A 14,433-nucleotide genomic window follows, 5' to 3' on the forward strand; every position below is an offset into this window, starting at 1 on the left:
TTTTTTTTTTTTTTTTTTTTTTTTTTTTTTTTGGTACCAGGGATCAAACTCTGGACCTTGTGCTTGTGAGGCAGGTGATGGAACCACTGAGCTAAATCCCCGGCTCCCAGCCAGCCCTTTTTTATTTTGAGTCAGGGTCTTGCTAAGTTACCCTTGGGATCCTCCTGCCCTGGCCTCCTGAGTGCTGGGGTTATAGGCATGTGTCCAGCTCTCCTGTGATTTTTGAACTATATGAAAATAATGTAATCACTTTTAACGTACTGGTTACCTATTTTCAGTGATTATCAGCTCATGACCTCTTTGGTTCATCTGTAAGTCCCCCACCCTTTTTTTTTGGTGGTACTAGAAATTGAAATCATGGCCTTCACACTGACCATACCCCCTAGCCCTTCTTATCTTTGTTCTGGAACAGCGTGTCCCTCAGTTTCGCAGCCTGGGCTCAAGCTTTTGATCTTCCTGCCTCAGCCTCCTAGAATGCTACCACATCCAGCTTAAAGCAAATCTGGAAAATTATGTTTTCCAGAATGAATGCACATCTCTTAGAGATAATGAATTTTTAAGACATAATCACACTAGCATTATTATATCTGAGAAATTAATAGATTATGAATTTCTTCTTGTTCCGTGTTGATCACTGTTTACTGGAAGTCATTTAAGCAGGCCAAACTAAGAACTGTTCTTTCACCGTGCCCCCAAAGGAATTGCTACACAACAACTGTGCTAACTGTCCACCAGACTCATCTGCAGTGAACTGTGAAACCTTGGTCAGCTCAAGAACTATCTTGTGGCTGAATAATGTATCAGGACGTCAAATCTCAAATGGTTGAGTGATAAACTTGTCTGGCGCCTGTCTGTTCAAATGAGCAGAGAGGATTATAGAATTGAAAATCGCCTTAGGAGGGACTTTGTGGGGGGGTGTCCAGGAGGATGAGGACTGGTGCACAATTAGGAACCTTAAGGACTGTAAAGTTTATGGCATGCATGGCAATAGTAAAGAGCTTAAGACAAAGAAAATTTCAGATGAAACCACAAGGCATCTAGTGACAAATCAAGATGTATACCTGGGTGTAGTGGTACATACCTGTAATCCCAGTGCTCTGGGAGGCTGAGGCAGGAAGATTCCAAGTTCAAGCCGAGCCTGTGCAATTTAGTGAGATCCTAGAACTGGAGATGTATTCCATTGTGAATCTGACTATAACCCTAGATTCAACTTCTTATTTGCAGAAATTACAGGGGAACTTGTTTAACTGCATCATAGCATGCAACTGGGGAAAAAATAGACTCAAAAGTTACAGAAAAATGATGCACTTTCTCCTATAAACACAAAGGCAAGGAAAAAGGAGGTATAGAGGAAGAATATAGATTAAAAGATACTTAAGGCTGAGGGTGTAGCTCAGTGGTAGAGCACTTGCTTAGCATGTGTGAGGGCCTTGGTTTCATCCCTAACATAGACACACACACACACGCACTTTTAAAAAATACATCCAGATCCTAAATCAAGCTAATTATTAATATATAATATTTATGAAGCAGAAACTTGAGCACTGACTGCATATTAAAGATACTTTGTTAGGTGTGATAACAACATTGAGGTATATTTTAAGCTATTATCTTTTTAAAATAGTATAACAAATACTGAAATATTTATGAACGAAATTTTAAAAAACTAAAGGGAAATTTTCATTGGTTTCCGAAAGTGCTTAAACTGAGGTAGAAATTTCTTAAAATACAAATCTGGAGAATTGGGCTCTAGTCTGACTTTGCAGAAATGACTCAAAAATATCCTGGTGTAGAGAATGTCTATAACCCCAACAGTCTGGGAGGCTGGGGTAGGAGGATCACAAGTTACCCCAGCCTGGGCAACTTAGCTATTTAGTGACACCCTATCAAAATTTAAAAAGGGCTGGGGATGTAGTTTAATGCAAAGGCCCTAGGTTCAGTCCATGGTACAGAGGGGATAGGAAGAGAGAGGTACGGAGGGAAGAAATTCAACAGAATGTGTATGCTGTAGGTCCTTGTTACCTCCCCTCTGCAATCAGGAATGAGGAAGTTGGGGGATAGGGAGGAACTCTGAAAGAGGAAGGAGTTTACTGAAAGGAGGAATTAGAGATCTGTCAAAAAACATACCACTGTATCTGTCCAGAGCAAGAGCCCACCATCATCATAACCAAACCCAGAAGTTTCTGCTCTAGAGAATCAGCCTGGGGTACAGCCAGACCTTGAGAGAGCTGATGCTCCCCAGAGAAGTCTGAGGTACAGCAAGCTGGAGCACTGGGTGCTTAGGAATCTTGTAACAATGTAGATTCTGAGTCAGGCTGGGGTGGGTTGGGGTGGGACTGAGATTCTGCTTTGCTAACAAACTTGATGCTGGCAGGAAGACCACACTGCAGCTAGCATGGGCTCTAGGACAGATCTAATGGCCTGCTCATCCGCATGGAGTCTGGGACACAAACTACATAACCTCAAGAGGAGCCAGGTGTGGTGGCGCACGCCTGTAATCCCAGGGCTTGGGAGGCTGAGGCAGGAGGATCACTGTGAGTTCGAGACCAGCCTGGGCAACATAGTTCCAGGTCAGCCTGAACTACACAGTGAGAACTTGTCTCAAAAAACAAACAAATAACCTTATGAGGAAAAACCAGCAAAATGCAGGCAGTGGGATATACCAGAAAAATGCCATGGTTTCTTCAACATAGATGGGAAGCAGTTTGTGGGTTTAAAAAAAGTTTGAGGGCCGGGGTTTTGGCTCAGTGGTGCTTTTGGTCCTGAGTTCAATCCTCAGTACTGAAAAATAAAAAATGCATATAAAAAGGCTTGAAATAGAGTGGAGCCTCAGTTCATGAACTCAGTTGTCTCCACGATTCTGGTCGCAAACTGAACTGGATGAGAACTGAATCAGATTTCCCCATAAGGTCAACATTGAACGTAACCATTGAATTTGATTCAGTTCTCATGCAACATGGTTTGCAACCAGAATTGTGGAAAGAATCAAGTTTGTGAACCAAGGTGCCACTGCACCCTGCCTTGAAAAACAACTTGGTGATTTATTTTTAAAATTTAGTTTCTAATAGAAGGAAAAAAAAAAGCAAAGCTTTTGTACATAGGAAGGGGGGTTTGGGGGGAATGGGATAAAATAAATTTTATTAATAAAAAAAGAAAATTGCTTTCACATGCCATAAAATTCAGTGTTTTAAATTTTATAATTCAATTTTTAATATATTCAGAGAGCTGTTGAACTATCATTACCTTCTACTTCCAGAATATTGAAAAGAAATCTTTATTCTCATTAGAAGGATCTGTAATTAAAAATTCTAAAAAGTATACTGAAAAATATACTTATGAGCATACAGCTTGATTGACTTTCACCACCTAAACACCCCCATGAAATCAAGAAAAGCTGGGTGTGGTGGCGCATACCTGCAGTCCCAGCACTCTGGGAAGCTCAAGCAGAATGACAGGTTCCAGCCCAGCCCAGGCAATTTAACAACTTAGTGAGATTCTGTCTAAAAAATGAAAAGGAGCCAGGCGTGATGGCGCACGCCTATAATCCCAGCGCTTGGGAGGCTGAGGCAGGAGAATCACTGTGAGTTCAAGACCAGCCTGGGCTGCATAATGAGTTCCAGGTCAGTCTCAACTACATAGCGAGACCCTGTCTCAAAAGAAAAAGAAGGAGGAGGAGAGGAGGAGGAGGATCGAGGATGTAGCTCAGTGCAAAGGCCCTGGGTTCAATCCCTAGTGCTGGGGAAAAAAAGTCAAAGAAAAAGAACTCCCCTTATGTCTAATTGACTTTTCTTATCTCGTGTGTGTGGTGTGTGTGTGTGTGGGGGGGGTTGGTACCAGGGATTGAACCTTGCTCTTGTGAGGCAGGCAGCACCACTGAGCTAAATCCCTGCCATTGTGGTGGGTGGGGGGACTAGGGGACTGAACTATTTTTCTCCCATCAGATCTATTCGCTGTATCTCCTTTCACCCCTTTGAAGGGGGACTGGGGGACTGAATCCAAGGTCTTTACACTGAGCTTTATCCCTAGTTTCTTTTTGGTTTTGTTTTGTTTTTTTTGAGACAAGTTGAAAAATTCTCCAGGCTGGGCTCAAACTTGCCATCCTCCTGCCTCAGCCTGGGTTGTGGGATTACAGACTCTCGAGGCCTTGCCCAGCCCTTCTCCCCTGTCCTGTCATACTCTTCCTAAACCCCCTCACACACCCATCTCACCCATCCTCCTTGCCTCGGCGCACAGCCCCTAAAGCCAACCTCTGAGCCTCCTCCCACCCCTCCCTCATCTCCCCATCCTCCTCCCTTGGTCCAGTCCTGTCCTCCCCAGCCTGCGAGATCCCTGCCTGTGCTGCCCACACACCCAGGCTCCTGAAGGAGCCACTTTCTGAAATCACACAGAGCAGAGGAGGCATTTGGAAGTTACGGACTCACAGGAGTCTCCTGCTCCCAGGAAAACCCACTTCCTAGGGCGAGGAATGTCTCATGTTTCACTCACATACAGCCCTGCCCTCCCCTCCTCCAAAACGGCCTGGGAACGGGAGGCCACGGGCACATCACCCTGCCCAGGTGGCCGGGCAGTAGCACAATCTGGAATTTCAGGTCTATAAATCACTTGAGGGGCAGGGAGCTCATAAAATCTTTTCTCCCATTGTGCCTGCTGGGTCTGCTGTCCCCTCCTTCTGGCACCCTCCCTCTTTCCTTGAAGACTGGCCCAAGTGGGGGCCTGAGCATTTAAAGGGAGCCACTGTATGTGTGGCTGGCCAGAGAGGCTTTGGGCAGAGAAGGTGAGGAGAGGACTCTGGGAGTCTGGAACGGGCTAAGGTTCACGGAAAGCCAGCCCCGAGTTCTGGCCAGGGATTCCAGGGCTGAGCCTAGGTCTCCCTGCTGTGGAAAGGTCCATTGCCTGGGTACGGGGTGCTGGGCACTTTGGTGCCAGCCTGCAGCCTGCAGAGAGCTGAGCATCCTTGGCAGCTGGGCTGTGGAGTGGAGCCTGGCTTCCAGCTGGGCTTTCCCTCCTCTCCTGGTCTCTGCTTGCTTCAGCCCCACTCATCTGTCCCAGCCAGGACTATGGCACCTGCAACAGCAGAGGAAGAGAAGGGATCTTCGATTGTGGTGGGGCTGCTGGTCATGGGCAACATCGTTATTCTGGTGAGACACTCTCGGCACTGGGGAGGCCCACTGGGGGCCTGCTGGGAGGCGGCAGTCCTGAGCTGGGATGGGGGCTGGGGGCCTGGGACCCTAGCAACTTCGCCTTTCCCCAGCTGTGTGACTTTAAGGGAGCAGCCTGGCTTCTGGGTGCCTCTTCTTCCTCATCTGTAGATTAGGTCCTCGTTGTGTATAGGCTGATGCTGGCCATCGTCAGTAACATCATGGGAGATATAAAGTGATGCCTGGGCACACGAGAGGCCCATAGTAGTGAATTATAAGTGTCTTTTAATTATTATTGGCTTAAAAATATTTTGTTGCCATGGTAGCACACTTATAATCCCAGTACTCAGAAGGCTGAGGCACAAGAATCAAAAATTTGAGTCCAGCCTTGGCAATTTGGTGAGACCCTGTCTCAAAATAAAAACTTAAAAGGACTGGGAATGTAGCTCGTGGTAAAATGTCCACTCTAATCCCTGGTAGTGCAAGACAGATACACAGACAGACAAGGGATGCTTGTACCAGGCTCTGGACATCCTGGGTTCAAATCCCAGCACAGACGCTTTTGAGTTGTGGGACCTGGAGCCAGTGACATAACCTCTCTAGACCTTAGCTTCTTCCTCTGTAAGATGGAGAAGAAATGGGTGTGCTGTGAGGATAGAATGAATCCTCGGGTTAATGTGCTTAGAACAGAGTTGAGCACATGCAGTTGCAGCTTATACTGGCCAGAACAGCCTCACGACACTACAGCTGGTAACAGTAATGATTCTCACACATAAAGCAGTTCCTCGGACCCATGCCTGGCCTGCAGCATGTTCTCTGCACAGGTGTTAGCTTTTATTGTTGTCAGAGTTGTCCACAGAAAAGTCTCCCTGTTTGTTCCCCATGCCCCAACACATGGGTGACTGAATTTCTAACTTCTCTGATATTTCTGTAATCAAATCCAAGCAAATAAGAACACACATGCCTATATTCTCCCCTTCCTTTTCATTTCTCATCCTACCCTGTACCCTCAGTTTTCTCCGGATCACGTAGCCACTAGTCCACTCTGAATGAGACCACAGAGAGTCTCTTGGCCCCTCTGACCACTGCGTGGCACTTCACCGAGCGACCTCTGGCCCTCTTATTACAGTGCTGCAGGGACAAGCCTTGAGGATTTGTGGTTTTCCTGCATGAGCCATGTAGCTGCAGGACTGATTGCCAGAGGTAGAATTGCAGTACCAAAGGATAAACAGATGTGTTTAGCAGTATTATGGCCACAGCCCTTAATTCCGCTTCAGAGGATTACATCTCCTTGGTGCTGGCTATGTACTCCAGGCTTTGTCTGTGGCATCTCCTTTACTTTTTTTTTTTTTTTTTTTTTTGGTACTGAAGTTTGAATTCAGGGCCTTCACATTGAGCTACATCCTCAGCCCTTTGTTTGCTTGTTTATTGTTTTGGTTTTGGTTTTTTTATTTTTTGGTTTTTTTTGAGACAGGGTCTCAGGCTGGCCTTGAACTCACTATGTAGCCCAGCTGGCTTCAAACTCACTGCAGTCCTCCTGACTTGGCCTCCTGAGTGCTGGGATTATAGGCGTGTGCCACCACAGCTGGCTACTGATTCTTTTTTTTGGAGGGGGGGACCGGGGATCGAACTCCGGACCTTCCACTTGCAAGGTAGGCAGTGGCACCACTGAGCTAAATCCCTGACAGGCTATTGATTTTTAATTTTAAGCCAGAATCTCACTAAGTTGCCCAGGCTGAGCCCGAATTTTAGATCCTCTTGCTTCAGTCTCCCAGAGTGCTGGGATTACAGGTGTGTGCCAACATGCCCAGCTCCTTTCTCCTTAAATTCATCTGGCAGCTAGGATGTAGGGGTCAGGGCTCTGGCTGGGTCCTTCCTCTCCCCCTGTTTTCTGCCCAGCCTGAGCATGGGGAGCGAGGGTTTTGCCATTCATCACGTGCCCAGTGGACCACTCTGAGAGGACAGTGGAGGCTCGGAAGAGAGAAGATGCTGTCTGTAACCCGCTGCCCCATTCAGCTGTCAGGCCTGGCCCTGTTTGCCGAGACGGTATGGGTAACGGCTGACCAGTACCGCGTGTACCCGCTGATGGGCATCTCGGGCAAGGATGATGTCTTCGCTGGGGCCTGGATTGCCATCTTCTGCGGCTTCTCCTTCTTCGTGGTGGCCAGCTTCGGTGTGGGAGCAGCACTCTGCCGCCATCGGTCCATGATCCTCACGGTGAGACCCCGGGGTGGGGTGGATGGTGACAGGCGGGCCCGGACAGCATTGTCACAGTCATAATAACAGCTACCAAGGCACAGATGTGGACTCCACGTGGCACCTCGCTCAGGTCCCGCGAGCATCATTTCATTTCATGGTGCCTTGGCCCCTTAACCTAGGCTCAGGCGTCACCTCAGGTAAGAAAACGGGTGCCGGAAATGGAGGGAAGCTCTGCTTCCTCCACTCAAGTAGCAGGGCTGGGATTTGAACCCCACTTAGTTGGCCTCCAGAGTCTGCTCATGAGCTCTCACCACAGCACAGCTATCTGTTATAAGTGCTCTCCACATGCCGGGAGATTTTCTTCCCACGCCTGCCATGAGAGACGGTCAATGTCGTCATCCTCTTACCCTATTTGGCAGAGACGGAAACTGAGGCTCAGAGAGGGGAAGTCTCACAACCAGCAAGTGGCCCAGCCAGTTGAAACTGAGGCGCTGAGCGTGGTGGCGCAAGCCTATAATCCCGCACTTGGGAGTTTGAGACCAGCCTGGGCTACATAGCAAGACCCTCTCTCGAAAACCAGAAAGAACAACAACAAAAACAAAGTTACGCCTGGGAAATTCCACTCTTGAGCCCATGCTCTTAATCTCTGCCAACCCATACTCATCGATAACCGTGGAAGGCGAGCTCCCCCAGTCCTCCAGGAAGCCCCCCGTTCGTGCTTTTTGACCCATTTACCAGGTAGAGAAATTGAGGCTGGCAGAAGCCAAGGGCCTTTTCCAGATGCCTGGGAGAGCAGGGATCCCAGTGCGGCCTCTGCAGACACAGAGGCGATGCTGTGTTTCTCTGCACTGTGGGGGGATCTTTTAGACTCCGGGGAGCAAGCACATATTCAGTCCACAAATGTTAACTGAGCAGGAAGCACGGGCCAAGCCCACGTGGTGGGTGACAGTAGTGAGCAAAACATAAAAACCTTGACCAGGAGGGTGGGGAAGGGAGGTAAGAGCTAGGGGAGAGCAAGACCCCTGGCCGGAGGAAGCAGCAGCCCAGGTGATGAGGAGCAAACCAGGGGAACAGTTCAGGAGGAACAGTTCAGGTGAAGGCGTCAGCAAGAGCAAAGGCTCAGAGGCCAGGAGTCCAGTGTGGCCACAGCCAAGTGAGAAGAGACGAGGACTGCGGGAGGATGGGCAGGGGGAACACAGAGGGCGGGAATGAGGGTAGGAGGGACGAGGGAGGTGGTAACCTAGTGGGCCTCGCAGGACTTGGCTTTATCCTGAATAAAACAGCACTGTGGAGCCAGTCGTGGTGTGCTCCCCCACGATTCCAGCACTCTGGGAGGCTGAGGCAGGAGGATCACACATTGGAGCCCAGCCTGGGCCACTCAGTGACTTAGCAACACCTAGTCTCGAAGTGTAAATAAATAAACGGGGCTGGGATGTAACAGTGCGAACGTTTCGGTTTTGATTCCCCAGTGCCGCCACCACCTCCAAAGAAAATATAAATAAATAAATACGTTTTAATGAGCTATGAAAGGTTTCTCTTTCTCTCCCTTCGCTCCTTCTCATTCTTTTCTTTTTCAGGCTGGGGATTTAGCTTAATAGCACTGTACCTGCCTCACTCTTCTCTTTTTCTCTCCCTCTGTCCTTTCTTTTCTTTTTTTTTTTTTCTTATCCTATGTTTAATTTCCTAGCATAACAATTTAACCAAAGCCCCACATTTCACATAACTAGTTAAAAAAAAAAAACAAATATGTCTATGCCTGGCTCCCCTATTAGTTTATCATTAACTAATACACAGAATCTGAAAAATTTTGTTATGGGAAATTTCAGACATAAGGTGGAGTAAATGGCGTTTTGAACCCTGTGTCCCCATCACCTGGTATCAACCAGCTCAAGGCACTGCCCACTCTGCCTGGCCACATTCTTCTACCTGTCTGTTGAGGCACATTCTAGACAGCGAGTCTTTCACCTGTAAATGCTTGAGCACACGTTTCTCGGTGCGATAAGGTCATTGTCTGGAGGCAGTCAGCCATGCTATGCGATGTTACCCCAGCGCTCAGGCGAGCCGTCATCCCTACACCCAGCTTCCTGTTGCTTTATGGAGGAGAGACAGGTGGGGACTGGGAAGGAATTTTCATGAAACAACTATTGAGCCTTTTTTTGCCCTCCGTGTCATGGATGAATCTGGCAAAATTCACCCTAGTTCCTTCATAGCTTCCAGTCTCTACCCGCATCTGTGCCTCAGGGTCCCTGGTGGTATTAAGAATCTCAGTCATTCTTTCTCGCTTCCCACCCCCAAGCCAGTTACGATTTTGTTTTATTTTGACATTTTATTATAAAATATTTCAAACATCCAGAGAAGCCAGACAACTTAGCAGTGAACACCCAAGCACCTGTCACCCAGATGTGACCATTCACACTGCCTACGCCCTAAGCAAAAAGTCTGTTTCTCCTTTTGCACCACTGAGGATAGAACTCAGGGCCTCACACATGCTAGGTGAGCCCTCTACCAGTGACCACATCTCCTGCCAACCTATCCCATTTCTTCTCCTTAGAGCTCCATCTCTCCCTGGGCTGTGTCTGCCCAGGCTCTGTTCTGACTGCTGTCCCCCCGCCCCCGCTGTGTCTCTCCCCAGTACCTGGTGCTGATGCTCATTGTCTACATCTTCGAGTGCGCCTCCTGCATCACGTCCTACACCCACCGTGACTACGTGAGCAGGCAGACAGGAAGGGCGTGGCTGGGGGAGGGAGAGGTCAACCTCTCCCCCCTACCCAGCCCTGCCGGCCCCTGCTCTTCCCAACCCTCACAGATGGTGTCCAACCCATCCCTGATCACCAAGCAGATGCTGACCCTTTACAGTGCCAACACAGACCAGGGCCAGGAGCTGACTCGCCTCTGGGACCGCGTCATGATGGAGGTGGGCACTAGGGCCGGGGCACAGCTGAGTGGGACAGGGCTTGCTTGGCATGTCTGAGGCCCTAGGTTCCACCTCCAGCACCATAAAGAAACAAAACAAACAAAAAACATGATAGAGGTGGGCATGGTTTCTGGAAGGGCCCGGGACTCCCATCAAGCCACTTGTACATGAATAAGGGCCTGCAAGATGGCCACTCAAGAGTCCCTACGGGATAAGGGAACTCTGATTATCACCATTTTCCAAAAGAGTAAACAGGCTCAGAAAGGGAAGGTCACTCACCAATGGACACTAATGACTGGTAAGTGGCAGAGCTGGGTTTCATACCTCGCACACTAGAGCCGTACCACCCCACAGCAATACTGATAGTAACCAGAGCAGCACCCATTTAGTGAGCACCAACTCTTGCTCAGCACTGTTGAAAGCACCTGTAAAATTTCTATAATCCTCACAGAGATCAGTTTTTGATCAGTAGGAAACGGAGGCCAGAGGTTGATGGCTGTCGTGAGGTCACACAGCTGCTAAGTCACAGAACTGGAAGGATCCAAACCCAGGCACCAGGTTCCAGAAGCCATGCTCTCATATTGGATAAGAGGAGGAAGAAACTGAGGACTCAAGGGAAGATGGAGTCCCAAATCAGTCTAAATCACACAGCCAGCCAGGAACTGAACTGTTTGAAGGATGCTCAAGACTACCGGGCTTTCTTGCAGGGAGTTACTTGTTTGTTTTGCTGTTGGTATTAGGGATTGAACCCAGGGCATTTACACTGACTTGCAGCCCCAGTCCTTGTTATTTTTAAAGTTTTAATATAAGGTCTTGCTAAATTGCCCAGGCTGAGCTCAGACGTGAAATCCTCTTGCCTCAGCCTCCAAGAGTGCCGGGAGCCAGCCTATATTTTTGTCATTTAGAGGCTACAATTTATGCACCCACTGGGAGTAGGAAATTTAAAAAATCCATCTCTTTGTATCATTTTGTCAGCATAGCTATCAGCAAAACCATTTTTTTTTTTTAAAGACACAAGTGTGGGTTTGGTCCAAACCTCCCATCAGCTTACCTGTCCTGGACAGGCTGGGTTCAGCTGTCAAAGGCCAGCCTTGTACTTGCTGGGTGACCTCAGGCGCAAGACCGCCCTCCCTGAGCCCTAGCCCACCTCACCCTCACCTGTCTCTCCAGCAAGAGTGCTGCGGCACATCTGGTCCCATGGACTGGGTGAACTACACGTCAGCCTTCCGTGCGGCCACTCCGGAGGTGGTGTTCCCCTGGCCCCCGCTGTGCTGTCGCCGGACGGGAAACTTTATCCCCCTCAGTGAAGAGGGCTGTCGCCTGGGCCACGTGGACTACCTGTTCATCAAGGTGCGCTCCTCACCTCCCCACACCTGCCTCTCTGCCCTTCCCTGGTTTCTGCTCACTCTCTGGTGCTCACTTCCTCCCTCCCACTGTCTGTCTGTCTCCCCCTGGGCTCCCTTCTCTGGCTTTCCCTTTCCCTCCTCTCGCCCTGCTCTCCCCACTCTCCCTGCAAGTCAGCAGGATGCTCACAGCTCCATCTGACCCACACCTGCCTCCTGCAACTTGTCCCAGGCTGCACAGGAATGAGAGCAACAACCACAGCGATGTCAACAGCACAGTGCCCCTGATGACCCATGTTGGTTGGGTTTGTCCTTTGTGCCACCTGTTCTTTTCAGTGCTTTTGCTTTTTATCTTGTTTAATCATCGCCACAGTCTTATGAGGTAAGGATTGTAGTGACCCCTTTGTACAGATGATTAAGACTGAGAGGTTGTTCACTAATTAGAAAGGGGGCTGGGATTTGAATTTGGATAGTCAGCCCTCAAAGAGTTCTTTAACTATGTAAGGCCAGCTCAGAGCCAGGGAGAGGAATAGGAATGTAGACTAGAGTCATGTTTGGTGGTGCTTGCCCATAATCCTAGCTCTCTGGGAGGCTGAGGCAGAAGGATGCTAAATTTAAGCCCAGTCTGAGCAACTTAATGAGACACTGTCTCAAAATTTAAATTTCTTTTTTCTTTTTTGTTTTGTTTTGTTTTGTTTTTTTGAGACAGGGTCTCACTATGTAGTTGAGACTGATCTGGAACTCACTATGTAGCCCAGGCTGGTCTCAAACTCAGCGATCCTCCTGCCTCAGCCTCCCAAGTGCTGGGATTACAGGCGTGCGCCACCACGCCTGACTAAAACTGTTTTTTTTTAAATGCACTAAGGATGTACCTCAGTGCAAAGGGCACTGGGTTCAATTCCCTAGTCCTGACTAAAAAGAAAAAAGGAGGGTAGACAAGGAAAAGAACTGGTCCCACTGGCCCCTCTGGCTGCTTTTGGCTGCTTGGGTGCCCTACGGCAGCACATCTTAGATCAAGGGCCCCAGAGAGGGAGGCCGGCTGCAAACCATGGCCAGGGGCAGACTAGAGCCGCCATCCTCAAACCCTCTGTGCAGAGCGCACACATCATCATCTCGTGGAATCCTTGCGACTGCTCTCAAGATTAACACTTCAAGGATGGAGAAACTGAGGCTTAGAGGGCCAGAATCATACCAGGCCCTGCGGCCCCGCGTGGCAGAGCTAGCCTGGCCTCCAGCACAGTCCCCAGAGAATAAGCCCCAAGCCAGGGCAGGGGCTGCATGAAGGGGCCCCAGCCCTGCTCGAGCTCATCTGTAAAGGGGCGGTTGTCAGAACCGGTCTAAACCTAAGGGTTCATAGCAGCCCCTTGGGCTTGGTTCCACATTACCTCCTGGGTCCCCTGAAGCCTCCCTGGGATGTAGACACAGCCACGATCCCCACCGCACAGGTGGGAACTGAGGCTCAGGAAAGGAAACGCCTTGCCCAAGGGCACTCGGTGACTGGCCTTCGGCCGCCAGCCTCCTGGGAACCTTCCCCAATCCTCGCCGTCCTCCTTGCAGGGCTGCTTCCAGCACATCGGCCACGCCATCGACAGCTACACGTGGGGCATCTCCTGGTTCGGGTTTGCCATCCTGATGTGGACGGTGAGAGGCGGGAGCCCGCAGGCGGGAGGGAGCCAGGAGCGGGCCCCGAGCACCCCCATCTCACCGCCTTCTCCCCAGCTGCCTGTGATGCTGATAGCCATGTATTTCTACACCACGCTCTGAGGGACCTGAAGGACCAGAGGCGGAGCCACGCTGCTGCTCGGACGCTGCGATCCTGCTTCCTCCCCGGGGGCCTGCATGGCCGCCTCACCTCTGCGCTGCCACCTCCCTCACGGTCCCCTTCTGCACCTAGGACCCCTACCTGGCCTCCACTCAGGCGTTACCACTACTTACTCCCAAACAGTCTGTGCTTGTGGGAGCCCTCGTAGACTGGGATCGCCACGCCACCGCCGAGCGAGGAAGGACCCTTTCTGCCCCAGGCGCTTTCCTGCCCCACCGTCACCCAGCACAGGGCTGAGCACGGAACCGAGCTCAATAAATACTGTCTCGCTGAATGAGTGGATGGACGAATGTGTTTTCTTTGGGGGCAAGGCTGAATGAGTAAGAGTTCTCTGAGGGATGGGGCAGAAACCCGGATGACACTGGAATTTGTTTCAAATCCCCGAGTCAAAAGGGTTGGCTCCAGGGCGTGTCTGGATCCGGAGTTCAGTCTAGGTTGCTGGGAAACCTGCTTCCTTCTCTGACAGGATTTCTTGGGCAACACCAGACATATCTTTACAGCCAAGCCAAGGGCCTCTCTCCCAGGGCTTTAGTCAAGGTCAGGAATGAGATCTCACTGCCTTGGTTCAGGTAGTACACTCATCCTTCCCGTAAGGAAAGGCACCAAAGTATAACTTAGTGTCCGTTGCTCTCCCTCCTTCATCCCCCCAACTGGGGATGGAGCCCAGGGCCTCACACATACTAAACGAGCACTTTACCACCGAGCTACATCCCCAGCCCTATTTATATTTTTAGAGACACGGTTTTACTAAATTGCCCAGGCTGGTTTGACTGGGATTACAGACGCATGCCACCATGCCCAGCTCCACTGATCTTTTTAAAGAAAAGGGTTAATGCTTTTTAAATAATGTTTAAGAGGCTGGGCATGGTGGCACACACCTGTAATCCCAGGGCTTGGAGGGCTGAGGCAGGAGAATCACTATGAGTTAGAAGGCAGCCTGGACTACAGAGTGTGTCCCAGGATCAGTCTGAACTACACAGCAAGACCTTTTTCAAAAAGCCAAGGGACGATATGATG

At 49.7% G+C, this 14,433-nt stretch overlaps 1 protein-coding gene across 6 annotated transcripts; it reads left to right on the forward strand.

Annotated features, from left to right (window-relative positions):
• The first annotated feature begins 3,861 nt into the window (after positions 1 to 3,861).
• Positions 3,862 to 13,672, forward strand: Upk1a (uroplakin 1A). Of its 6 annotated transcripts, none has more exons than XR_004518003.1 (7): positions 3,862 to 4,774; positions 5,050 to 5,138; positions 7,038 to 7,355; positions 9,970 to 10,044; positions 10,144 to 10,251; positions 11,422 to 11,976; positions 13,152 to 13,200. XR_004518003.1 is itself a non-coding variant. In XM_010631828.2 (7 exons), the coding sequence occupies exons 1-7, from the start codon at positions 5,058 to 5,060 to the stop codon at positions 13,356 to 13,358; spliced, it is 774 nt and encodes a 257-aa protein (XP_010630130.1). In that variant the 5' UTR covers positions 3,862 to 5,057; the 3' UTR covers positions 13,359 to 13,672. The 6 variants fall into 6 exon arrangements, 2 of the variants coding, with proteins under 2 accessions (XP_010630130.1, XP_019064187.1); XM_010631828.2 differs by adding an exon at positions 13,314 to 13,672 and having other exon boundaries at positions 3,862 to 5,138; positions 7,155 to 7,355; positions 11,422 to 11,601; positions 13,152 to 13,235; XR_781772.2 differs by having other exon boundaries at positions 3,862 to 5,138.
• The last annotated feature ends 761 nt before the right edge of the window (positions 13,673 to 14,433 follow it).

The sequence above is a fragment of the Fukomys damarensis genome, unplaced genomic scaffold, assembly GCF_012274545.1.
Source record: "Fukomys damarensis isolate Sample0158 unplaced genomic scaffold, DMR_v1.0_HiC HiC_scaffold_19, whole genome shotgun sequence".
Classification (NCBI taxonomy): Eukaryota; Metazoa; Chordata; class Mammalia; order Rodentia; family Bathyergidae; genus Fukomys; species Fukomys damarensis.

Bases quoted from the DNA above. Each gene is read 5' to 3' on its own strand.
- Upk1a (XM_019208642.2), top strand. From the start codon at position 6,942: ATGCCCAGCTCCTTTCTCCTTAAATTCATCTGGCAGCTAGGATGTAGG. The intron at 11,602-13,151 runs GTGCGCTCCTCA...TCCTCCTTGCAG, and splicing joins TGGACTACCTGTTCATCAAG to GGCTGCTTCCAGCACATCGG. The intron at 13,236-13,313 runs GTGAGAGGCGGG...CCTTCTCCCCAG, and splicing joins TTGCCATCCTGATGTGGACG to CTGCCTGTGATGCTGATAGC.